General features: G+C 34.1%; 1 protein-coding gene and 1 long non-coding RNA gene across 5 annotated transcripts in view; one reads left to right on the plus strand and one right to left on the minus strand.

The window, feature by feature from the left end:
• Positions 1-10,417, plus strand: part of LOC309612548 — a 440,985-nt gene extending 430,568 nt beyond the window's left edge. The window contains exon 2 of the long non-coding RNA XR_014235271.1: positions 7,416-10,417. This is a non-coding gene — a long non-coding RNA (uncharacterized lncRNA). The remainder of the gene's footprint in view (positions 1-7,415) is intronic.
• A 7,852-nt stretch (positions 10,418-18,269) lies between these two features.
• PPM1B (protein phosphatase, Mg2+/Mn2+ dependent 1B) overlaps positions 18,270-25,699 on the minus strand; it is an 80,794-nt gene continuing 73,364 nt past the window's right edge. For 3 of the 4 annotated variants that reach the window (XM_082358252.1, XM_082358251.1, XM_082358249.1), the window contains one exon: positions 20,876-21,928. In XM_082358252.1, coding sequence (XP_082214378.1) covers positions 21,623-21,928 — 306 coding nt within the window. In that variant the 3' untranslated portion in view covers positions 20,876-21,622. Of the gene's footprint in view, positions 20,027-20,875; positions 21,929-25,699 lie in introns of those variants that run through there. The other variant, XM_082358250.1, reaches the window with a different exon arrangement.

Here is a 25,699-nt window from a genome sequence, read left to right on the forward strand (position 1 = left end):
CATATTTTCTAGGAATGAGAGATTTTTGTACACAGTTAATCACACAGAGTCACAGAATATGCATACCCTGATTTTCTGATATGGAGTCTTCCTAATGAACACTTTAGTATTGTAGGGGAGGAAAAATATCTTTCTCCTCTACCCTTTTAAGTTCTCGACTGAGACCCCTATAACAAAAGACATATTAACAAGAAAAAAGCATACAAATTCATATAATGTAAGTTTTATCACGAGAGCCTTCATAAGGGAATGAGAACCCAAAGAAACGGGTTTTTATGCTAAGTTTGCTGAAGAGTGGAAAGATATAATAGGACAAAGGGTATGAGGTAAGTGCAGGAAACTGGAGAAACTTAGCAAAGCTAATATTTATTCAGAGTCCTCTCTGTGTCCCTTCGTCTTCAGAGATAAAGATGCTCCTTTCCTCCTGTTATGGGGAGGGCATAAATCTCTCACGAGAGGGTTTTATGACCTGCTTCAGGGAAGGTTAGAACATCCTTCCTGCATGTGCCATTTCTCAAATTCCTTCAGCTTAAAATGTTCAATATGCCAAGGTGCCATATTTTGGGGTAACATGTCCTGAACCCCATCGTTACCATTATTAGTTCTCTTCATAGAAGTACCTATGTTATTTGAGTCTACGAACCCTTTGTCACAACAAGTAGTGGATTTGCTTTGGGGGGTGTTTATAATTTCCAACCAGGGTCAGCTAACTTTGTCCCAGGTCAAATCCAGTCCAATACATGTTTCTGTAAATGAAGTTTTATTTGAATACATCCACTTGTGCTTGTTTATATCTGTGGCTGCTTGCCACAATAGAAGAGTTGAGAGACAGAGACCATTTGGTCCTCAAAGCCTAAAATATTTACTCTCTGGCCCTTTACAGACAAAGTTTGTCAACCTGGACCTACAGAATAAAGAGCAATAACTAAATATGTTAAGGGATTATTATTTTTAAAAAGTTATCATTCTGGACTTCCCTGGTGGCACAGTGGTTAAGTATCCGCCTGCCAATGCAGGGGACACAGGTTCGAGCCCTGGTCTGGGAAGATCCCACATGCCACGGAGCAACTAAGCCCGTGAGCCACAACTACTGAGCTCTAGAGACTGCGCCACAACTACTGAGCATGCGTGCCACAACTACTGAAGCCCGCACTCCTAGAGCCCGTGCTCTGCAACAAGAGAAGCCACCGCAATGAGAAGCCCGCGCACTGCAACAAGGAGTAGCCCCCGCTCGCCACAACTAGAGGAAGCCTGCGTGCAGCAACAAAGACCCAATGAAGCCAAAAATAAAAAAATAAAATAAATTTAAAAAGTTATCACTCCAAAAGCCTCTAAGGATGCAACCCTAAGCCTATATACCTTTGTACCAGAAAGGCAATAGTCTTGCTTTAAAAAGTAGAATTCTACTTTCCTAAGCTTGAGGAAACACCAAAATGAAAGTCATAATTAAAATGGAGGCACTCTACTCCTTATACGTAGTAAATGAAATTGTTTTTGGTTTGGGGAATGCTGCATTAGTGAGGATGCCGTGCAAACGAGAGTTCTAAAAGGTTACAAAACCGTGGCTCTTGAGGAAATCAACTATGGGCATCTTCTATAGCTGGATTTCAATAAAAATTTTAATTACTTACAAAATTTTAACGTTATGTTTTATTAGTAAGTCTTCCTGATTGTTGGGAGAGGGTAGCAGATGGGATTATATAATAAAGTGGACTTGATCAATTTATATCCATCAACATCATATAATTCAGTCCATTTAAATAGATTACTTAGCAAAGCTTCCTGATCATCCAACCCCATCAGCCCAGCAGCTGCTCAAGAAAACCATTAAGTAATTACTCAAATAAAAAATACATTCATATATACAGATAACTACTAAATAAATACATAAATAGTAAATCCCTGGTGTTACTTACCCTAAGCAGGTTACATAGAGGAGCACATGTGAAAAGTAACTCGGTATAAAATTTGGACTATTCTTCTCTTGTGAATTTTATCTCAAGTTCATATCTTTGGAAATATGTTAAAATGAAAATTATTAAATACAAAACAGATCTGAAAGAATATTATAGCAAATACCCATAAACCCAAATTTACATTAACACATTTTTACTCTTATTATTTTTTTCTTTTAGTCAGATTCATGACATATAAAATACATACTTAACCACTTCTAGGTGTATGATTGGATGAGTTTTGACAAATGTCTACAGTTATGTAACCACCACCACAATCATGGTATAGAACAGTTCCATAGCCCCCAAAAGTTCCCTCATGTCCCTCCCACCAGCCCCTGGCAACAACTCGTCTGCTGTCACTAAATTTTGCCTTTTCTCAAATTGCAGATAAATGAAATCATAGAGTATGATGTTTTTTGTGTCTTTTTTCACTTAACATAATGCTTCTGAGATTCACCCATGTTGTTGCATGAATTAGTAGTTTGTTCCTTTTATTGCTAATTAGCATTCATTGTATGGATGCGGTTTACCCTTTCACCAATGATGAACTTTTGAGGTGTTTCCAGTTTGGGACTATAATAAAGCTTTTATGAACATTCATGTAGATTTTTGTGTGGACATGTTTTCATTTCTCTTGGGTATATACTGAGGAGTGGAATTGCTGGGTCATAAGGTTAGTAGAATATTTAAGTTTATAAGAAATTGCCAAACTGTCTTCTGAAGTGGTTGGACTTTTACCTACCCATGAGCAATATGTGAGCGTTCCACTTACTCCACATTCTCGCTGACTTTTGGCAATGCCAGTCTTTGTAACTATAGTCATTCTAGTGAGTTGTAGCAGTATTACAATTTGCACTTCCTTAATGACTAGTAACTTGGAGCATTGGTGCTTATGTGCTATTTGTATGTTTTCCTTGGTAAAATACTCAGTTTTTCAATATTTACGTATTTAAAAAATATATCTATTATAAACACCACTCCTTAATCAGAGATGTTTTGCCTAAGGCTTGCCTTTCCATTTTCTTAACAGTGTCTCTCTCTGGAAGAGTGGAAGTTATTCTTAACTGAGCTTTGCCTAACCCAAGTTCCTCCAATGTTTTCATCTAGAAATTTTAGTTTTAGTCCTTACAGTTAAGTCTGTGATTCAAGTTAATTTTTGTGTGACATAAGGGGATAAAAGCTGATTTAAAAAAATATATAGCTATGTGTTTATTCCAGAACTATTTGTGGAAGAGACTTTCCTTTCTCCAATCAAATTACTGTCAGCTTTGTGAAAAATCAAGTGACCATATAGGTGTTACATACAGTGTCTATTTTTGGACTCTCTATTGTGTTCCACAGATTATATATATATATATATATATACACACACACATATATGTATATATGTATATTTATATATATATACACTGACTCCAAAAGCACATTATCTTAATTACTGTAGCTTTATAGTAATTCTTGCAATCAGGCATTATATATCCTCCAATTTAATCCTTTATCAAAGTTGTTTTGACTATTTGAGATCCAATTGCATTTATATATAAATTTTAGAATCAGCTTGTTAAATTCTACCAAAAAAATGGCTAAGCATTTTGATTAGGGTTTCATTTAATCTATAAATCAATTTGGCTTTAATTGACATCTTAACCGTATTAAAACTTTCACCCAAGAATGTGGTATCTCTCCATTTATTTAGGTCTTCTCTCAAAATGGTTTGTAGTTTTCTGTGTTCAGGTCTTGCACATACTTCAAGAAATTTATCTCCAAGTATTTCATGGTTTTTGATGCTATGGCATTATTTTTTCACTTCAATTTTCAATTGTTTGTTCCTAGTATATAGAGAAATATATTTTGGAACATTGACATTGTATCCTGTGACCTTGCTAAGCTTGAGTTGTAGTATCTTACTTATAACTTATCATTTTCTACTTAAACAATCATGTCATCTGCAAATACGGTTTTATGCATCTTCCTTTCCAATTTGTATGGTTTTTTTTGTTTTTGTTTTTTCTGTCTTGTTTTTTTTTAGTCTTGTTGCACTGGCTAAAACCTCCAGTCAGTATTGAATACAAGTGGTGAGATAAGACATTCTTGCCTTGTTTGGTGTATTAGAGGTAAAGTATTCATTCAGTCTTTTACCATTAACTATGGTATTAGGTTTAGGTATTACATAGTTACCCTCTATCAGGCTGAGCAAGTTCCCTTTTATTTGTAGGTTGCTGAGAATTTCTACCAGGAATGGGTCTTGAGTTTTGTCAAATGCTTTTTCTGAATGTAATGAGATATGGTTTTTCTTTTTTCACTCCCAGTGCAGAATTACACTGATTAACTTTCAAATGTTTCCTCTACGGTATCAATTTCATGGGCATAAAATATTTCATAATATTTCCTTTTTCTAAAAAAAAGTCTATAGGACCCATGCTGGTATCTCCCCTTTCGTTTCCTTTTTTAAAAAATTGTATTGGAGTATAGTTGATTTCCCCTTTCATTTCTGATATTGATAATTTCTGTTTTTGTTTTTTTCCTGATCAGTCTGGTTAGAAGTTTATCAATTTCATCGATATTTTCAAAGAGCCAGCTTCTGATTTTTCTTTTTTGTTTCCCATTTCACTGATTTCTGTTCTTATTCTTCTTTCTTCTTTTCTTGCACGTGTAGTTACTTAATTTGGAAAGTAAAAGTTAATTAGCTGGAGACCCTACATTCTTTCTAATACGTGTTTCAAGCTATAAATTTCCCTCTAAATACTGTCTTAGCTGTAGCCCACATATTTTGATATGTTGTGATTTTCATTTTCATTCTAGCCAAGATATTTTCTAATTTCCCTTACAATTTATTCTTAGGCATATTGATTATTTAAGTGTGCTGTTCTTATTTTTCTTTTATTGATGTCTAGGTTAATTCCATTGTGGTCAGAAAATATATGTCTTGTATGATTTCAATGCCCCTTAAGTTTAGTGAGACTTGTAAGAAGCAGGTGTACCTCTTCCTTGCTCACTTTCCTCTTCTGCTGGTTGGATACAGATAGCAAGGCCCTGGGTGATGATATAGCCACAAGATGGAAAAAGTCTTAGACTTGAATCACTACATGGAAGAAAGAAGCCACTTACCTGGAACACTCAACTTGGTCTATACATGAGCAAGAAATAACCTATTTTTTGAACCATTACAGGTTTGGTTCTGTTTGTTGTATCAGTTTAGCTTACCCTGATTAAAATGCTGCCTATTTTTTGAAGGTTCCCCTCTACCTCCCACTTCCCTGAGTTTTTCACAAAACACATAATCTATATTTCAGTTCATACTATCTAAAGCATACCCATCACATCTACTCAATATTTTCATGTCTTCCATTAACAAGTAAAACCTTCACATAAATAAAAATAAATATATAGGAAGTTTACTGCACCAGCCAAGTTTTTTTAAAATAAATTTTTATTGAAGTATAGCATGTACACAGAACTGTGTGCCAAGAAATATACTACCTATATATACATTATATATAATTCATATATCTGCAGAAATTTATAAAGCTGTCTACAATTGGGGCATTTTCTTCCATTCCAATATCTTCTTTCTTACTTGCTATTTTTGGAGCCCTAGTAATCAAAAAAGTCAAGAAAAACAAGTGAAAAAAAAGGCAGCCAGAGTGTATCACAGAGAGGCTCTTCCAAGAAGTCTGAACTCAAGGCTAGAAAGCCAAAGCTGGTCCTTTTCAATCACCTATATGCTCCTCAGTTCCTCTGCCACACTCCTACAGTGCTACCTTTTCCCATTTTTTTTTTAATGGAAAGAGGATATAATATAGGTAGGGAAGAATGTAAAGAGAGAAGCTACATCATCTCCTTTCCTAGAATAAATACCAGGCTCCAGCACTGCTGCTGGCCCTTGTGGCATCTTTGATAAATTAAAAAAAAAACTCTCTAAAAAGGACTCCTTTCTCAAGTCACCTTACTTCCCACCTGACAGATACTTGTTGTAATATAACTATATTAATTTTATTCATAAGAACACCTTCCTGCCACTTGCTAGAAAGTTGTATAGAAGAGCCCCCAATGTCTGTGATGTGAATAGCATCTTCTGGACGTGGCACTGTTCTTTTCTGTCCAGTCCACATGCTGCACTTGGCCTCAGGCTGTAGGCCAAGTTGTAGCTTTGATTTCTTTTTTTTTTAAATGCATCAGGGTTATTTTTTTTAAATACTTCTTAAATTGAAGAATCATATACATACAGAATTAAAAGGGAGATGTACCTAAAAGAAGTAAAACAACAACAAAACAAAAACAAGAACCACGAGTTTACACAGGAAGAAATGTAACAAGTTCAGAATCTCAAAAACACATAAATGATACAAAAAACACCATAAGCAAAAATAAACACCTAAATTTGCATGGGCCTACAGGAATAGGGTCAAAGTGAAAATTCCAAATAAGTTGAATTATACACGAGTGATAGGGCCAATAAGAACTCGATTTCCTATTTTATGCTAATGGAAAACAAGGAAAGGATACTGAAAATCTGGGAATATTTCTGGGTGGTCCACTGTAGTTATACAGTGGAGTGGGTGTTGGCCACAATATCAGAAAGGGTAAATGTCATTCCAAGTTTTGGAAGAGGTAAAAAATGGTGACAACTTCTAGGGCCAGGAAAGGCCCTAGAATAGATCCTTATTTATAATGATAATGTTTTTTAAGCCTTTTGGAAGAGAACATTGTTCACTACGTATCAACAGGTTTGACTTAACTTCATGAACTTTTGGGGGCAGTTACCTGACTAGGGAAATGCAGGACTTCAGCAAGGAATGTAAGATCCCATGATATTCTTATAGACAAACTTGGAGAGAAACGGGCTGATAGATGAATCAGTAAATTGCTGAAACTCTTACCTAATGGGTGCTGATTAATAGATTGGGCAATTTGTATCACATCAAAGAGCAGTTTCTCAGGCCACTGTCCTCAGACTTGTTTCATTCAATACTGTTTACCTATCAAACTTTGGAGTGACCAAAAAGAATAAGATAGCATATATATCTTAGATGAATCCAAAAACATTTCAAAAGGTTAATAAATCTAACACAAGAAAACTTAGAATAAATGAAGGTCCTGCAAAGCAGGTTAAACAAAACACCAACTGCACAAGTGTAGGATGGGGAAAGACTATTAACAGCAGTAAAAATAATTAACCTCAGAGACTGAAACAGTTTCATGTGGGTGTCAGAAAAGCTAGTTCCGTATTTGAGTGTTAAATAGAAGAACAGAAGAGCATTAACTAGAACAAAAGATAACAGTTCTACTACCTATAAATGTTCAGTTCTGGGTTGTATACTTTAAGATACAGAAAACTAGGGCTTCCCTGGTGGTGCAGTGGTTGAGAATCTGCCTGCCAATGCAGGGGACACAGGTTCGAGCCCTGGTCTGGGAAGATCCCACATGCCGTGGAGCAACTAGGCCCGTGAGCCACAGCTACTGAGCCCGCACGTCTGGAGCCTGTGCTCCGCAACAGGAGAGGCCGCGACAGTGAGAGGCCTGCGCACCGCGATGAAGAGTGGCCCCCACTCGCCTCAACTAGAGAAAGCCCTCACACAGAAACGAAGACCCAACACAGCTAAAAATAAATTAATTAATTAATTTAAAGTAAAAAAAAAAAAAGATACAGAAAACTAGAGCCTTTGCAGAATTGGGGTTTGAATGGTAAAGACAATTGAAGCCACAATGTATCAGTGAAATAACTGGTGACAGAAAAGAGAAGATACTGGGAGTCATCATAACAGCCGTGGTTAAACGCTTGGCCCCAAGGGGTTCATAAGACAAATGATAGGAAGAAACAGAACCAACCAGGACAGGCAGAGCTGCCCCAAAATGGAGGTAGATTCTGGTCCCCGGAGAATCGGATCAGAGGCCCATCTGGTATTCAGGGATTTTCCAACTTTGAGATTTCATAAATATGTAAAGATCTGTCCAGTTATAAAATTACTCTCTTTGAAGAATACACAAATGACAATTCTTCAGAACTACTATGTTAAAACTTTTGAGGATGTAAAACTACAAAACATTCAGAGTTTGCTTTATGGGCCACAATTTCTCTCTCAAATTGACAAACATTTGTGAGTGTGTTGCTTTCTGATGTGAAATTTTCCCAAGTGTTAAAGCGGCCAGCATTGACGTGTAAACTTTTGATTGTGAAAGACATTTGACTAGCATACTGTATACGCTGTTATATTATAATAGGGAACATTGTCTTAACTGCCAGATTCATGTGTGTCCCTACCTGAAAAAGCCAACAGCCCTAAAAATTATATAAATATATACAAACATGGGTTCTTAGAAAGGAGTTGCTTCCTTTTCAAAGATAATTTTACACAGCCAATCTTCCAGGTGTATTTAACTTATGGCTTTATTTATATAATTTAGGTTACCCATAACTATTTGAAAATATGTGGCGTGAACCTAATTCTAACTGATTTCAACTTGTCTTAGTTAAAGGTATGTCTTGGTACACTACACAAAAGCTCTAGGCATAACTACTGCATAGCTGAGATTCCCTTAAGACCATTTCAACATTCATTCTCAGAGATCACATAAAACATGAATAAATCCATGTAATACATGAAAGAAATTTGCTGTTCCACATAACTATATCCTAGAATCATCAGGGATTTAAAAGGAAACTTTTTCATGATTTGCCTTAAAAGAAATTATTTACTGTTTGTCAACATTTTATCTATATTACCTCCTAGAATATTTACATCAATTTTCTTTGGAAAAGCAAGAATTAACCTTGGCATACCATTTTGCATAAGGATCAAACCTGTTCTTTTTGTTCTTATACTTTTTCATACCTTTCAATCTCAGAGTGGAAATAAAATCTCTCAGAAAGGGAATGTACATAGTTACTGTTCAGTCAATTACTAGTCCCTGATTATACCAAGAAGGTATGAATTAAAAATATATTGGAAGAAAAATAGTTCATTCATAACACAATAAGAAATATAAAATAAGTAAATTAGCAAATGGAATTGTAATAAAAGGTACAAAAGGGGAGCTTACCTAGATGATGTATTGTTGTCCAAAAGGACTCTCTTTTGGCCACTGGAAAAAGCATCTATGAGAAAATACTTGAGCCAATTCCTTGCCTGATCAAGAAATTCACTACCTTCTATATTCCTAAAGGCAGGTCTTTGAAGTCATCAAAATTAAGCTAAAAAGTGTCTAATTTAGGGGGGTTATTAAGATTTGTATTCATGTAGAATAAGCCACTTACAAACCTATTTTCCTTTACATTAACTATAAACACTGGTACCTCATATTTCAGATGAGATCTGGGCATCATAAAATCAGAGTCACAAGATGCTCTTACATAAACATTTAGAAATCCAGTAACTTCTGATTTAAATGGTGCTTTTAGAAGGGAAACAATAATGACATTTATTAAAGCCTGCCTTTAACCATGAAAGTCCCTGGAATAAAAGCAAAAGTACTGCCAAGAAGCCACAGGTGTTTAACACATGCACAGAGAAAAATACGATTTTGAAGGGTGCAGTGACCTTCTTCTCTGCCTCCATTAATGAATGGGCTGTAAGATTAAAGGTTAATAGCAGTATAAATACTATAATTACATAATGTTGGGTTCGTTTGTCTTTCATGTTTACAAAAAACCTTTTTGTTCCTGTACTTTTAAGGCCTTGTAAGGTCTGCCAGCCACTGCCTTTCTTGTCACCAGAGTTCTCAGCGGGTTTACAAGTGGATGTACCCAAGACTGCCATCTGGTGGAAATGATAGAAATCGAAATGGTTTTTGTAAGTGATTAAGTCAGTTGTCTACTAAGAAGGTATGAATTAAAAATATATTGTAAGAACTTTTTTTTTTTTTTAGATTCCATATGTATGTCAGCATACGGTATTTGTTTCTCTCTTTCTGACTTACTTCACTCTGTATGACAGTGGCATGGACATATATACACTACCAAATGTAAAATAGCTAGCTAGTGGGAAGCAGCTGCATAGCACAGGGAGATCAGCTCGGTGCTTTGTGTCCACCTAGAGGGATGGGATAGGGAGGGTGGGAGGGAGATGCAAGAGGGAGGAGATATGGGGATATATGTATATGTATAGCTGATTCACTTTGTTATACAGCAGAAACTAACACACCATTGTAAAGGAATTATACTCCAATAAAGATGTTAAAAAAAAAAAAAAGAAGTCATGAGGATGTAATGTACAGGAGGGTGATTATAGTTAATAATACTGTATTGCCTATTTGAAAGTTGCAAAGAGTAAATTTTAAAAGTCCTTATCGTTAGAAAAAATTGTAACTATATATGCAGACATGTTAACTAGAGTTATTTTGGTGATCATTTTGCAATATATACAAATATTGAATTGTTATGTTGTACACCTGAAACTAATATAATGTTATATGTCAATCATACCTCAGTAAAAAAACTGTAAAAACTAAAAAAAAAAAAAGAGAGAGAGAGACGATGGGAAAACAAACAAACAAAAAAGACTGGCTTATGTATCAGCTACTGAGGGAATAATGGAAAATATTACATTAGAGTTTTGCACTATAGTAATACTCCAAGTAAGTTCTATTTGTATTATATATTTATATATATATAAAACTTATATTTATTTATAATAAAAAGGTCAAAATCGTAAAAGAAAATATACGTACTTACTCAGAATGTGAAAAGGCTGTCTAAGTATACAACTGAAGGTTCAAACTGTTAAAGAAAATGATAAAATTCTAAAACTACTGAATGTAAAATTCAAGAGACACTTCTCAAAACTCATCAAATTGAACACCTAAGATCTTTGCAGTTTACTTCCTGTAAATTTTCCTTCAATTTTTTTTAAAAAAGTAAAACAAAAAGTACACCCCACTCTATTCTTAAAACAGCATATGGAGAATAAAAGATAATTATTTTTGACCAAGGAGAACTATCCAGTACTCCTCAGATGACAGCATCTTAGCTCTCTCTAGTGACTCTCCAATCATAGTGATTAGAAAGCCTTTATTCTGCTTATAGGAAAAGCTGGCATAGAAACAAAAAGTTATTGTGTAAGAAAAAGCACAGACACAGAGTAGCATGATATAAGATTTTCTGGGGAAAAATCCTGTCATTGAGCTTGTAGCTTTTCAGCAATTAGGAGGTTTCAGTATCAGTTAGATGTGTTTTGTTTGGTCCCATCCATGCCTTGACATCCTTATTTAAACAAACACACAAACAGTATTGAAAGGTAACTGGTGAACTCAGGAAAATAATTTGTGACATATGTAACAGAATAATGGCTGATTTCCTAAATACATAAAGGGCTCTCACAAATCAATAAAAAAAAATGATCAATGTGTTAATAGAAAATAAGCAACTTATGTGAACAAGCTTTGATAAGAGACATACAATTACCAAAATGAGAAAAAAATTCAATCTCACTAGTAATCAAATAATTGAGAATTAAATCAAGAAAATCACAAATAACAATATTTTACCCACAAGATTGGCAATGTGCAATACTGGCAAGAAAGCAGAAAACATGAGCATTGTTGTTGTATACTGTTGGGATTATAAATTGGTGCCTGCTTCCTGGAAGGCAACCCAGAACCACTGAATTCATTTAGTTTCTGTATTTTATTTTTTAATTCAAAATTTTATTAAAAATTCAAACATACAGAAAATTACATAAAAGAATGTAAGACACCCTTACTTACTACTCAGATTTAACAGATGTTAACATTTTTATAACTTTATTTTTGAGGGAGGAGAAAATAAAACTCTCACACTTCCCAATGCTTCTGAAGAAGTAACTACTGTCTTAAATTAATGTGTATTTTTCCCATGCATGTTTTATACATATTATGTGTCTATAAATTATGTATCATACTCCATCAACTTTAAAATTTCATTATTTACGCAGCATTCCTTTATGTATAACTAAGAAAAAATGCTGCCAATTAAACCATGAAACAATCCTTTAATAACACTTAGGATTATTTTATACTTATTGTAACAGAGGTTTTTAAGACTTAGACTTTGACAAAACCTAATTATGAAATTAAAATATGAACAGTTATGACAAGTTGGTGCAACTATGCCATGACAGCTGCCTAGCCAATGGCAACTGTAAGATGTCATTGATTTAAGACACTTCTCAATTTCAAAGATACTAAAATATTTTTTTTAAAAAGTTCACTTAGAAATATATTTTGGAGATTTAAGCTTTTCCATAAATGACATCCTTTTGGAACTTGCTATTTCCCTCAGCATTATGTTTTCAAACTATAAAAAGATGGCTCACCGCCTAAGGAAGCAAAGTCAGTAGCAACTAGCCGCTTCTAGAGCACAGAATTCTCTTCTTATACCAGCCTTCCCCCCATTTCTCTAAGTGCCGCAGGAAAAAAAAAATTGATCTATGCTAAAAGGGACTAGTAGGGAGAGTTATTCCTCCGTGGTAATGTCTGCCTTTAAACAGGAAAACTGTCTAGAGACAGTCACTTCAAAGGCCCAGGAATTAACATATTTATCAGTTGGGGCTAAGGTGATAAAAGTGAGGCACTTGCCTTGGAGACAAAATATAAGGGGTGCCTAAATTTGGTAATCAAGATAAATATTTTAATGCCAACAGTTAAAAGAATCAAAATGAATGCAAAAACCATGACGCACGAAATGTCAAAAAATTTAAAGTGACAATTATTACTTAATTTTCCTTTTGCCTTAAGCTCCAACAGAGCATGCCAGGGCACTCTTACTGGTCCAATCTTATAGGGGAAGGAAGGAGGTCAGAATGATGGATGTGATTACCAGTCTCCAGTTTAAAATGTAAACATGTGGGACTTCCCTGATGGTGCAGTGGTTAAGAATCCACCTGCCAATGCAGGGGACATGGGTTCGATTCCTGGTCTGGGGAGATCCCGCATGCCACGGAGCAACTAAGCCCGTGTGCCACAACTACTGAGCCCGAGGGCCACAACTACCGAAGCCCGTGTGCCTAGAGCCTGTGCTCCACAAGAGAAGCCACCACAATGAGAAGCCCACGCACTGCAACAAAGAGTAAGCCCCCGCTCACTACAACTAGAGAAAGCCCGCGCGCAGCAATGAAGACTCAATGCAGCCAAAAATAAATAAATAAATAAAATGTAAATATGCAACAGGAACACACAAAGTAATCTTCATAGGTAAGGTGAAGAGTTTTCAGTATTAGATCTCCAAAACGGATGCAGGCTACTAAGAATTAGAGAATGTAGATTATTGATTGTATTTTTATTAAAAGTAACTAGGTTTATATAAGATGAAGACAATGCATGCCTGCCAGGTATCAGCATTTATGAGGCTACAGTAATTAAAATGGTATCATATTTGCATAGGATTAGACAAAAAGACAACAGAACTGAACTTAGAAACTAGAAATGGATCATACACGTATGGGAAATTGGTATTGGACAGGGCTGGCTTGGTGTTGGCACAATTAACCTGTTTGCAAAAAAAAAAAAAAGAAAGGATTATTTCATACCATATACAACAGTAAGTTCAGGATGAAATAAAAATCTAAATATATGTGCTTGGGAGGTGGGAAGAAGACTCTAAAACTCCTGAAAGAAAACAGAGAATACAGAACTTGAGATGACAATGACATCTTAAGACAGTAACACAAACCATAAAGAAAAAGATGGATAAATAACAAAAAACTCCATACACAAAGTAAAAGAATGAAGACTGGGTTTTGCAAAACATGTAACAAAGGACTAGTATCCTCACTACATAAAAAAAAAAACTACAAATAAATGAGAAAAACACAACCCCAAAGAAAAATGGGTAAAAGCCATGTGCATTCAATTCAAAGAGGAAACTCAAATGGCCAACACATACAGGAAAAGATGTCTCCCTCACATGTAATTGTAAATGCAAATTAGATATTATTTCACATTCAACTGACTGGCAAATTTAAAGCCTGACAATATTTGCTGAGTGTTACTGAGGATAGGGAGGGACAGAGGAACAGAAATTTTCATACATTTCTAGTGAAAGTATGTTAGTACACCTTTGGTATAATGCATTTGCAATATTAACTTGAAGATATGCATACTCTATATCCCATTAATTTGATTTCTAGGCAAATACTAGAGAAACACTAGTACACGTGCTCAAGGGACATATGCCAGGATGCCCACTGCATTCGTTTTTTAAATATTAAAAAGTTGCAAATAATCTAAATCTCTCTCAATGCGGGAATGGATAAATACATTGTGGTGCGGTCACACAAAGGAATACTACACCAGTTTATTTTTTGAACCATTAGCTTGTTTTATGGAAGAGGGGGATGTAGAGGTACTAATGTGAGCAGATAAATTCAAATCTGACGCTGGGAATAACACTCTTTCCTCCCCAATACTCCCTGAAAACTCAAAGCTAACCAAAGGTGGTATGTGGCTGTGTAGCTGACTCTTGCTCCAACCCAACACCCCCTTCCCCACCTTTATAAATATAGTTGAATAACAATACTTGGGTAGATCACCAAATCAAAGCCTGTAAATATTGTTCACAGCTCAAACACTGTTCTTATCGAGTTTCCTTTCTTGTAAAAGAGTAATGTCTAGTTTCCTCTGCCTAAGTCACGTATACACTCTCTGAGCCTACTGATTTTCAAACTTTTCAAAGAACCTTTATTCAAATGAAATATTAGATGGAATCCCAACAAATAACAGAAAAAAAGCAGAACCACTCTGGAGAACCGGTACCCTAGAACTTCCTCTAGTAATCATAACATTTTAGGGAGAGTTTAAACTACATGAAAATTCTCAAGACTATTAGCTTATTTTTGACTATACATAATTTAAAAATGTGAACTCTTCATGAAAAGCTTTGTAGATTCCAAAAGAAACTATAACAATTAAAACCACTGACTTTCTATTCAGGAGTATTCTTCAATAGCATCAAAGTGCTACAATAATTATAACCAGTCTTATCTAAGACTAATTTTTTTAAATAAATAAATAAGGGAGAAGATACCATTGCCAGGAAAGCCAGCAAGAAGCGAGAATCAGTAGCTATGCTGCCTGAAAAGCAACTTACTCTGTATTAGTAGCTACACTGTTTTACTTCCAATTACAATGTAACATACATAAGTCACCAAAACAATGGGCAAAAATAAACACTTGCTTAGCATTTTCATTAAGGTTTACAGAATAATCCCCAAAATTGAATAGAAAAAAAAAAACTCTTACACAGCAACTGAGCATAAAAAAATGACACTGCATGGGAATTTCCTGGCAGTCCAGTGGTTAGGACTTGGTGCTTTCACTGCCGTGGGCCCAGGTTCAATCCCTGGTCAGGGAACTGAGATCTCCTAAACCACATGGTGTGGCCAAAAAAAAAAACAAAAACAAAAAGACAATGCAAATTGTTATAATGTGCACCTAATAATTTATTTGCAAAAGCAAGTAACTCTCAGGATTGCTTTGAAATAACTTAAATTCTAGTCTTAATGATTACATTAGCTTTTGACTATCTTACAGATTTTACGCACACTGTGCATTGTTTTAATACGTGAAAATCACATGGTATTTTTTCAATAATACTATTTAGCTACCCAAAACAGAATGTGTCCTAAAATCTTTATCAAATTCTTTCCCTTATCAAACCAGACTAATTTCAAAATACAAATAAAGGCAATTTGGAAGAAGAAATATAAATACGGGATGTCATTTAAAAATGCAATCTAAATTCAGGAGAAGGATAAGATTTGGCTAGCAAAAGGAAATCAGTGGACATCTTCAGGTTAACTTCAACGACTGAAGCTGAATAAAAACTCAGTTTAACTCAAGCAACATAAATTGCTTGACAGACCATGAAAAGACAAGACCCGACTGAATCCTACACATCTGAGAATAAAGCTGGCTTAGGGAGAAATGAGAGTTGCAGTCATTCTTGGCTATCCAAACACACTTAAAACCAAAAAGCCAAGTAATAAGTATCTTAAGTAAATATTGTAATTACGTAACTGGGTGAGAAATTTGTAACAGAAATTGAGTGCTTTTTCTTTTTTGGCTGCCCTAACCAGGGATCAAACCCATGCCCCCTGAAGTGGAAGTGCAGAGTCCTAACCACTGGACCCCCAGGGAATTCCCAAGAGTGCTTTAAAAAAAAAAACACTTCCATGGTAACTTTCCCCAACCTTGTTCCCTGAACCTTGTTCAGAAAATTTTAAAATCTAACAACAACAAAAAAATTCAGCATAAAACCCTGATCCACTTAATCACCATTAAAAAAGAAAAGTCCTGTCTTTATCTGGCCCACCTGAAATGACATCTCAGTCATGGTAAAATGATTTTATTTAAAATATGAATTTAAAAATTCAATATTGAAGTGAGACCGTCTCAAAGAAATAACATAAGTCTACAATAATTGAAGACCTCTTAAAAGATTTAAATAATTCAAATATATGCCATACAAAAATCAAACTCTACTGTTAAACAATCTTAAGTCATGAGTTTTCCAAGTTGAAACCCATCACAGGAATTTTCTGGGAGAAAAAAAAAACCCAACACAATATTAAAGCCTCCACCTTGTTTATCTTGCTAAGTATCAGTGTAACAGTAAACATATAAACACCACCTCTCTCCCCCAAGTAAATTTTATGTCAGATCTGTATGTCTTAAGATTCACTTACTATGACACTAATATTTGGAATAAACGACACTGTCAATTTGTCCAAAAGGATGAGGCAGCAACTCTGAAAGTCTGGGGGTCCCAGAGAACCTTTCAAGGAGGTCCAAGAAATCAAAACTATTTTCTTAATAATACTAATACTTATTCTTTTTCAAAGTACTGACATTTGCACTGACTATGCAAAAGAAATGGTGGACAAAACTATAGGCACCCCAGCATGAACCAAAAAAGTAGCATCAAACTAGTCAATTTCAGTTAACAATGTTCTTTAGCAGTAAAAATTTCATTACACCTCTACCCTTGAGTACACATCTTTTTAATATCCTATATGATGAAATGAGAAGTACTGGCTATATAGTATGCTGTAGTGTGATGGCTGTCTCTTATGTGATTATTTGAGATGTGTGCTGAACTAGTAGCCACTTTTCATGAAAAATGTTTTTACTTGAAAGAATGACTCACAGACTATGGTTGTTCAGCAGACATTTTCTCTGAAATGAATGAAGAAAGCCCTGTCACTTAAGGAAAACAACTGACAATATTTGTTGCCAATGATAAAATTTCCCCTTTCAAATGAAAGTTAGAATTTTGAAAAATCTGTATCCATCACTGTGAGCTTGACAGCTTTCTAATACTTAAAAGATTTTTCTGATGAGATCAGTTATATTAACATTATAAACATAGCATAATAAGATGTCAATGTTCTAAAGAACTGCATAATTCAATGAACCAGTATTTTCCAAATGACCAATGCATGATGTTATAAAATCATGCAAAGTCAAAGATCTACTATCCACACTGCGAGATAGATCAAATGGATTTTAATGTAACAGAGAACAAAACTGATTGATAAAGTTTCAGATTTCACACTGCAACTAACCTTCAAGAAACTACCCATTCCGAAGTTTTGATAATGTATCAAAGAGGAATATCCACAATTATCTGAAGCTTTTAAAATACTCTCTTCCAATACATATTTGTGTGAGGCCAGATTTCTTCATATACTTCGAACACAGTGCCACATTGCAAGAAATTGAATGCAGAAGCAGATAGGAGAATCTAGTACAACATTAAAGGATTTACAAAAATGAAAACCAGTGCTACTTTGCACACTAAATTGTTTACAAAATAATTATTTTCATAAAACAATGCTATTTATGTTAACAGGTAATGGCTTTATTTTTAATGAATTAAAATAGTATGTAAAATTTCTCGGTTTTAACTTCTAATACAATAAATATCTACAGATACAACCCACAAAAGCAAAAGTTCTTTGGGATCTTCAATTTTTAGAAATATAAATGCGTCCTGATACCAAAATGGTTGAGAACAGCTAGACTAGGGAATTCAGATTAATAAGGATTGAATATGGGTTTTTCTTTTGCTAACTCACACATTATTTATATTTCCAGGACCACCAAACCCCCTAAAAAAGATTTTTTTAAGTAGTATAAAAAATGTTTTTGGAGTGGATAAGGGGTTACTTAGTACTGTCCTTTAGAGTTTGGTTAATTCTTCCTTGGAATTATAATTCAACTACATGGTTTTGTATGGAATTTTTCATAATAAATATTCTAACTGTATAAAATGTTTAAAATAACATTCAAAACTGGACTTTCATTTTTAAATATCATATGAAATAGTAATATGTCACACTGTTTTTATCAATTCTTTATTTAGGTAACAAGTTGGTTATGTTCACTGCATTGTATGAAACATCACAATATCATACTGGAAAGGTGCTATCAGTACAGGGTTGGATCAGAGTGGACAGTTTGAACAACAAACCATTTTGCATTCTTCATTCCCTAGCTTTTAACAACCCCCCAAACCCAGTCAAGGGACAAACAGCTTTTAACATTATCATGTAAAGCACTTCAACTTACAAGGCTAAAATCTAAAGAATAAATAAAATATGTTGTGGCAATAATTCCTTTTTAGACCAAAAATCAGGTGCACAATAAATCAAATGATCAAGAAAGCTGTATTCAAATGTGTGGCTCTCCAGAAACAGCTTCAGGAAAATGTTACAGAAAATACCATGAATTCCATTTCACACAGGACCAGATGATGACTCATTTTAACTACACACAAGGGCAATTACATCCTGCTGAAACACAATTTAAACAGATAGAAAAATGTTTACAAAGCATCCACAACATGTAAACCATGTACAAATGGATACATTCATTGCTTCTCCTACCCCAATAGCTTCTTTTAGATAAATATTTCACTCTTCATGTTCAGCATTAACTGGATACATGCAAAACTCAAAAGAATTCAAGGATTCAAGGTTATTGTAAAAATAGAATTAAACTAAGAATCTTCAAGTACCTTATGTGACAGCCACTCCGTACCGTGCCCAATGTTATAAAATGAAAGGTTACTGAACCCATGAAAATATCTCTGTAATATTTCCTTAGATCTAAAATAGATAATTTTAAATGTATTTATAGTCATTTCAGTGTGATATTCTGAGCTTTTAAAATAACGTAAACAATTAAAAATTATACCAAATTACACAAAACTTGTTGTATCTTAAAAGCTGAAAAATTAAAACTATAGAAACCCACATGTAAAACAAAAATCACAATTTACATTATAAAGGCAAATCTCATTTAAAAAAATTTGCAGCAGTGAGATGTCAAAGCAAATTATAAATAGCTATAAATTAATCCATTTGGTTTCAAGAGATTTTTCTAGTGAGAGTTGAAGGATGTAGTAGGTACATGCATAAAATTTGTAAAGGTTTATAATATTATTGCCAAATACACTTTATCTTGAAGCAGGCAACATTACAATTTGGACATTATTGGAGAACCCAGTTTGGTAATACAGGTAAAATTGGAAAAAAATTAAATAACAATTAATAATAAATATAAATCCTATAGTAAATTGCTCAAATGAAATTTTAAGTCACAGAGCTGCAAAAGGCTTCCAACTTGGTGAACTGAAAAAAGGAACATCTCATACAATTCTTTACTCTTACATGCTTATATGTTGTGTGTCTTGTTTAAAAAAAAAAAAAAACACATAATGTATCTTCAGAGTACAGCTAACTATATTCCCATGCACCTCAGGCATATTCGTTATTTGTGGTGAAATAACTCCATTGGTTTCTAGGGTCAAAAGTTCAATATAGATGTAACCAGTATGCCTGAGGTTGGCAAAAAATACTGTAGTACAGGCAATGCTACAAGTGGCAATTACCAGAAAACACAAATATGAACAAATGATGGGAAATGCTAATGATTTTCTGCTCATATCACAAAACGCTGGGAATCCACAAGAATATTTTTTCCCTTGTACTGAAGAAAATTGTGATTAAAAGTTTTTTTCCCCCAATTTTCAGAATCAAAAGCATTTTAGAAGGCTTATAAGGCTACCATGGGTCTTCTAGATCTCCAGCACCCTACAGGAAGAGAAAAGGAAGAATATTATTATTATTTACCTACACCACTTCCAGGTTGGATTGAATTTCAAAAGAAAACAAAATTAGATGAACAAGTTACCTTCCTTTCTTTGTTTGAAAAGGTAGTTTTTACATAGAGGTGTGTGTACTGTATATTGTGTGTATACACACATGGATCTATCTAACATAGACAGATAACTGGTTGGGTTTTTTCTCCCCTTTCCACCAAATGCCTTCCTCTTTCTCAAACCACTTAAAAATATTCTGGCATTGGAAAAATAGATCAAAACATCAGCTACATCCGAAGATTCCAAAGTTTCAACTTATGGTACCTTATGCAACTTTAGACACATGATAAATATAAAACATGAAAAAGGTAAGTTAAAATGTTCTACATATACAAAATAATTGTTTTTAAAAACACTTTCCCATGTGACTGAGTCATCTGTATTTTAAAAATTCATTTTAACAAAAGACAAACTCATATGTGCCACTATTTAAAGTATCTTATAATTCTTGCATTTATATCTGATGAATACTTATAGCAAAACTCACAGTCTTACAATCTTTAAAAAGCTCATCACGGCAATTTTCTGACATGTCTACATGTGTCCATACTGTCCAAAGATTAATATTTTGTATCACAAAAAGGGGATAAGAACCAGAATAGATTTACTTTGAGTAAGCAAGACTTCTCAAAAATTTTTTCCTTTTAATTAATGAAAACCGCACCAAGCCAAAGTTTTCTAAATTTTATATACATACAAATGAAATTCGAATGAGTATTTTTCCAATATACCAAACCTGGTTGTTTTCAAAAAATTAATTTAAAAATAAGTACAACATGCATAGGTTATTCCACATCACATGCTTTATTTGGACTTAAACACTTATAATTTCATTCTAAACACTTGGTTGACATACATTTTGATGTATGTAGTTAGGCTATACAGAATATACAAACCAAAGCTGTATGAATAATACATAGGTTTTTCAAAAATTATGTTTCATAAAGAATACAGAGAAAGGAAAAATAACCACACATCCAGTACCTCAGAACTACTAAAAAATAAAACTACAGAGTTGTAAAATATAAACAAGTCAAAGAACACACAAATTATCATCCTTGAAAAAAGAAATTACAGGCCAGCATCTGCCAGTCTTTGAAGAACTAAAATTACTAAAGAAAACATAAATTTATTACAAAGCTAACTATGAGTGTACTAATACGTGAAGCAGTATAATTCTACATTAACAAGTTCTTCCACAACATAAAGTAATCTTGCTAATCGGTAATCTCTAATCCTATCGAGTATGAATTTAACTACTGACTTTAATAACTGGTAGCCTCATTTCTGGCATACAATATGAAATGACATATAATTTTATTAAATTCAAAGTACTCTCAATAGCCAATTTTAAGCTATCTGATAAAGATGTATGCAAAGGCCTTCTTAAAAAACAAGGCTATATGACTATAATAAAACTAGTTTACCAAGATTCAAATAACAAAATGGTTATATAAATGCATACATTATACTTCCTAAGTAAAAACCATCAAATCAAAGATCACAAAAATATTATCACAAAGTAAAGTCATAGTTTTTCACCACCCATCTTTGTCCCTGCATCTTCAGTACAGCTGTCTAATTCAGCAAGATCACTTTTTGATTCAGTATGGCTTTCCTGCATTGTCACTGGGCTTCCAGCATCACTGTTCGAAGAAGTAGCTGTAGCAGCTTGTTCAGCAGGGTTTTCTTCTCCCTCTACTTTAGCTAGCCTGTAACTAGTCAGCATCTCCTCCAGAAGTTGTCGGTAGTTTCCCCTATGATTAATTCTCATTTGCCTGAGAGCTTCCACCAATTTCCCCTGTGATCCACTTTCCTCTGCTTCATCGGAGGCCTTTTTTTAAGATTCAAGACCCCAGTGTCAGTAGACAAACTAGGATATCACATGTATTTCATAACATATCACAGCAAAACACTCATTTCTTTACCATGAGTAATATAGTCTAAGCACGAGAACATTTCGTTAAATAAGTAGTGTTACTTGTGTCAATTAACAAAATTTCCAATTGAAATATCTCAAATTATTTTTAGCAAATGATCATGAACTAGCTTATGTTTTATTTCACATCGATACTTGAAGCTTAATCTGAAATTTACTTGGCTACTAAAATTCAACAGCAACACAAGCATCTCCTAAAACTGACTTACTTAATTAAAAAAACAATAATTGGCTGTAATTATTTAGTACAAAAGGAAATTAGTGTTTAAAGCAATAGGAAAGGACAGAAAAGCAAGCCATTAGATTCTTCATTTCTGCTAAATGACAGGAAGGAGAGGAGATACAAAATGTAAAATTATATAAATTTAAACTAGATTTTGAGGGAATTGTAAAGCTTCTGTGGATAAAATTTCTATTTACTTTTTGTCTTTAAATATTTTACTAAAAACATCTCTAGATTAAAAATAGACAATCATTTTATTCATTATAGTAAGATATGAACAGTAAACTACTCAATTCTTTTATATTTTATTGAATTTTGTAAAACCTACAGGTTTCTACAATAGTAGCTACTTAATCCTGTTTACAGAACAAGCTCTAATATCCAAGCTGATCATACTGATATGCTGACAGACTAAAAGCAAGTCAACCTTGTAGCATGTGACTCCTGATGTGATGCGTTAGGGAGTACAAACTTACGTCCTGTGTTCTTGCCAAAAATGTTTAACATGACTCTAATAAAGCTAATTCCCAATTTACAGGAAAACAGGGAATAAAGAATCGCGTGAAAGGGCACCACAAGGAAACAATCATATGATCCAAAATGTAGGACATCCTATAAAAAGCTGGCTTAGACTCTTCATATTCAGTGTTAATGGGAAAAAAAATTGGGAGCTTCATTTAAAGGCTTGCTTAATGTGCTTGATTGGTAACAACTGGACTAGACCATGTAACAATGATAACAGTCATTCTATGGGCAACTGGGAAAATTTGGACTCGATATTAGATAATATTAAATTTATTATCAATTTTCTTAGGTATAATAATAATGTTATGGTTATGTATACAGAAAAATGTCCTCATTCTCAAGAGCTGCATGCCAAAATATTTACAGCTAAAATATTGTATCTGCAATTTGCTGTCAAAGGTTCAGTCAAAAAAAACAAAAAAACAAAAAATAAACAGTAGGGGCTTCCCTGGTGGCGCAGTGGTTGAGAATCTGCCTGCCAATGCAGGGGACACGGGTTTGAGCCCTGGTCTGGGAGGATCCCACATGCCGCGGAGCGACTGGGCCCGTGAGCCACAACTACTGAGCCTGAGCGTCTGGATCTTGTGCTCCGCAACAAGAGAGGCCGCGACAGTGAGAAGCCCGCGCACCGCGATGAAGAGCGGCCCCCGCTCGCCACAGCTGGAGAAAGCCCTCGCACAGAAACGAAGACCCAACACAGCCATAAATTAATTAATTAATTAATTAATTTAAAAAAAAGTAATGTATGTATACATAGAGAGAGAGAAAGCAAATATGGTAAAATGTTAAAACTTGAGTCTAGGTAGAAGGTGTACAGGTGTTCACTTTATTATTTCAATTTTTCTATATGTTTGGAAGTTTTCATCATAAAATGTTGGGAAAATAAAATACAAAAAGGTTACTGATATAGATGATCTGACACAAACTCTTAACCATCTTTGGAGGCTGTTACTCTATAATTCTTCAACAAAGATAATACTACTATAACCACATAATAAATGGCAATGTTTATTAGAAAAATCAGAGCACTTGAATATTTTTTTAAAATCGCCCCTCTGGCAAAAAGCAAGAGATGACACTGTGTACAACATATGTTTTATGTGTAGGTATATGTGTGTTCTGTCCATATTTTTTAGGATATTATTATGTAAAATGTCTGGGAAGAAAGGAAATACAGCAATATAAAAATGATAATAATGGGTAGTGAAGTTTCAGAAGCTTTATTTTTCTTTGAATTCTCCAATTTTCTACATCAAGCATATTAACTATCAAAATAACTTTTTTTAATTTGCACAATTTATTGTGTGGAGAGAACATAATAAAGTGTGCTCTCTGTTAAGATTTTTCTCTTTTTTCCCCCCTTACCTTTCCTTCTGTACTAAATAAATGTTATTTCCCTAAATAAAGTTTCTCATTTGAATCCACTCAGGAAAGGTTAAGATGGAACAATGAGATAAATGCTTGCTAGTCGTAAACCTTATCAGTCTTTAATCAGGTCTGCCAAAAGGAAATTTTCTATTTGAGAGTATATCACAAAGAACTTTTAATGAAGGGCATAAGACTCCTCTCTGCCCTCCAAATAAAAACCCCTCAAACCAACAACTCCCTTTGACAACTCCCTAGGACACAAACAAAATCTGCTTCAAGTGGACAGTTACACATAGAGAGCTCAACCTTGGTTTCACATCAGAATCACCCGTAGAATTTAAAAAATTATACAGATGCCAAAGCTCCATTCCATGATATTCATATTCAGTGGGTTGGGGTGATTTTCTTAAAGCCTGATAGGTGATTCTGATATACGGCAAAGGTTGAGAACCACTGATAAACTGTCTTACTTCTTTGAGCTTATTGATAAGGTTGGATCAAAGGTTGTTGTATTTGGATGTATCTCACTCTCCATCTGACACATTTATTATTACAGTAATCATCTATGTTTCTGTGAATTGCTGTAATAGTGGTAGTTGGGGAGAGAAAAGTAGTTGCTTTATAAAAAACACATTAAAACCCAAACTGTAAATTAAGTAGGGATGGATTTACAATGGCCAATTGAAAAGAATTTGAGTTAATGACCACATTTAAGTCATTTTATATTATAGCAAATTACATTGTCCTATTGTGCTAGATAGACAATGGATGGGTGAAACCTCTTCCCCAGCCATTTCATTTGATTCTTCAAAATACCGTTATACAACTCTCTCATGGATTTTCATTAATATCAGAAAAGGAACCTATTGTTTAGCTGCACCTTCTTTACCTGAACTCACACACAAAGCACATCACGTTTATAGATTTATCACAGCAATTAATTCCACCTTGCAACTGTTCACAAGTCTCTCCAAATCTTTGTAAAATCTTTGAGATAAAGATAATTTCGATTCCTTTCTGTATCCTCCCTACCACCTAGAGAAGGAAAATTAATGCCTGTGGCTAAGAACTTTACATACATAATCTCATTTAATCCTTACAGGTACCCTATGTAATAGATATTGCAACTCTAGTTTTTATAAGTGAAGAAACTAAGGCTCAGAAAGATTTAAGTTATTTGTCAGGGTAACAGTGCTAGTAAGTGACAGAACTCAGATTTGTGTACAGGTGTAATTAACATCAATGTCCCTCTGAATGTTCTTCTGAATACACTATGGTAACAGTTTTTGCATGCTAAGTGCCTCATATAAATAGACACTTACTAAATAAATTTTGGTTAAAATTATTGTAGAATTGGACCACAAATTATTTCATATTGAAGTCTATAATGCATTTCCTGTCACAGAAAAATTAATAAAATTATAGGACAAAAAAATCATATTAGATGGGATGGTTTAAATTATTCTGCAAAATAAATTTAAGGCAATTACAGAAATGGGAATTTAGGACTTTTCCCTCAGATTTTGTTTTTAAGGTTTTACTGTCATCTA

This window comes from Balaenoptera borealis, assembly GCF_965194805.1.
Source record: "Balaenoptera borealis genome assembly, chromosome: 15".
NCBI classification, from domain to species: domain Eukaryota; kingdom Metazoa; phylum Chordata; class Mammalia; order Artiodactyla; family Balaenopteridae; genus Balaenoptera; species Balaenoptera borealis.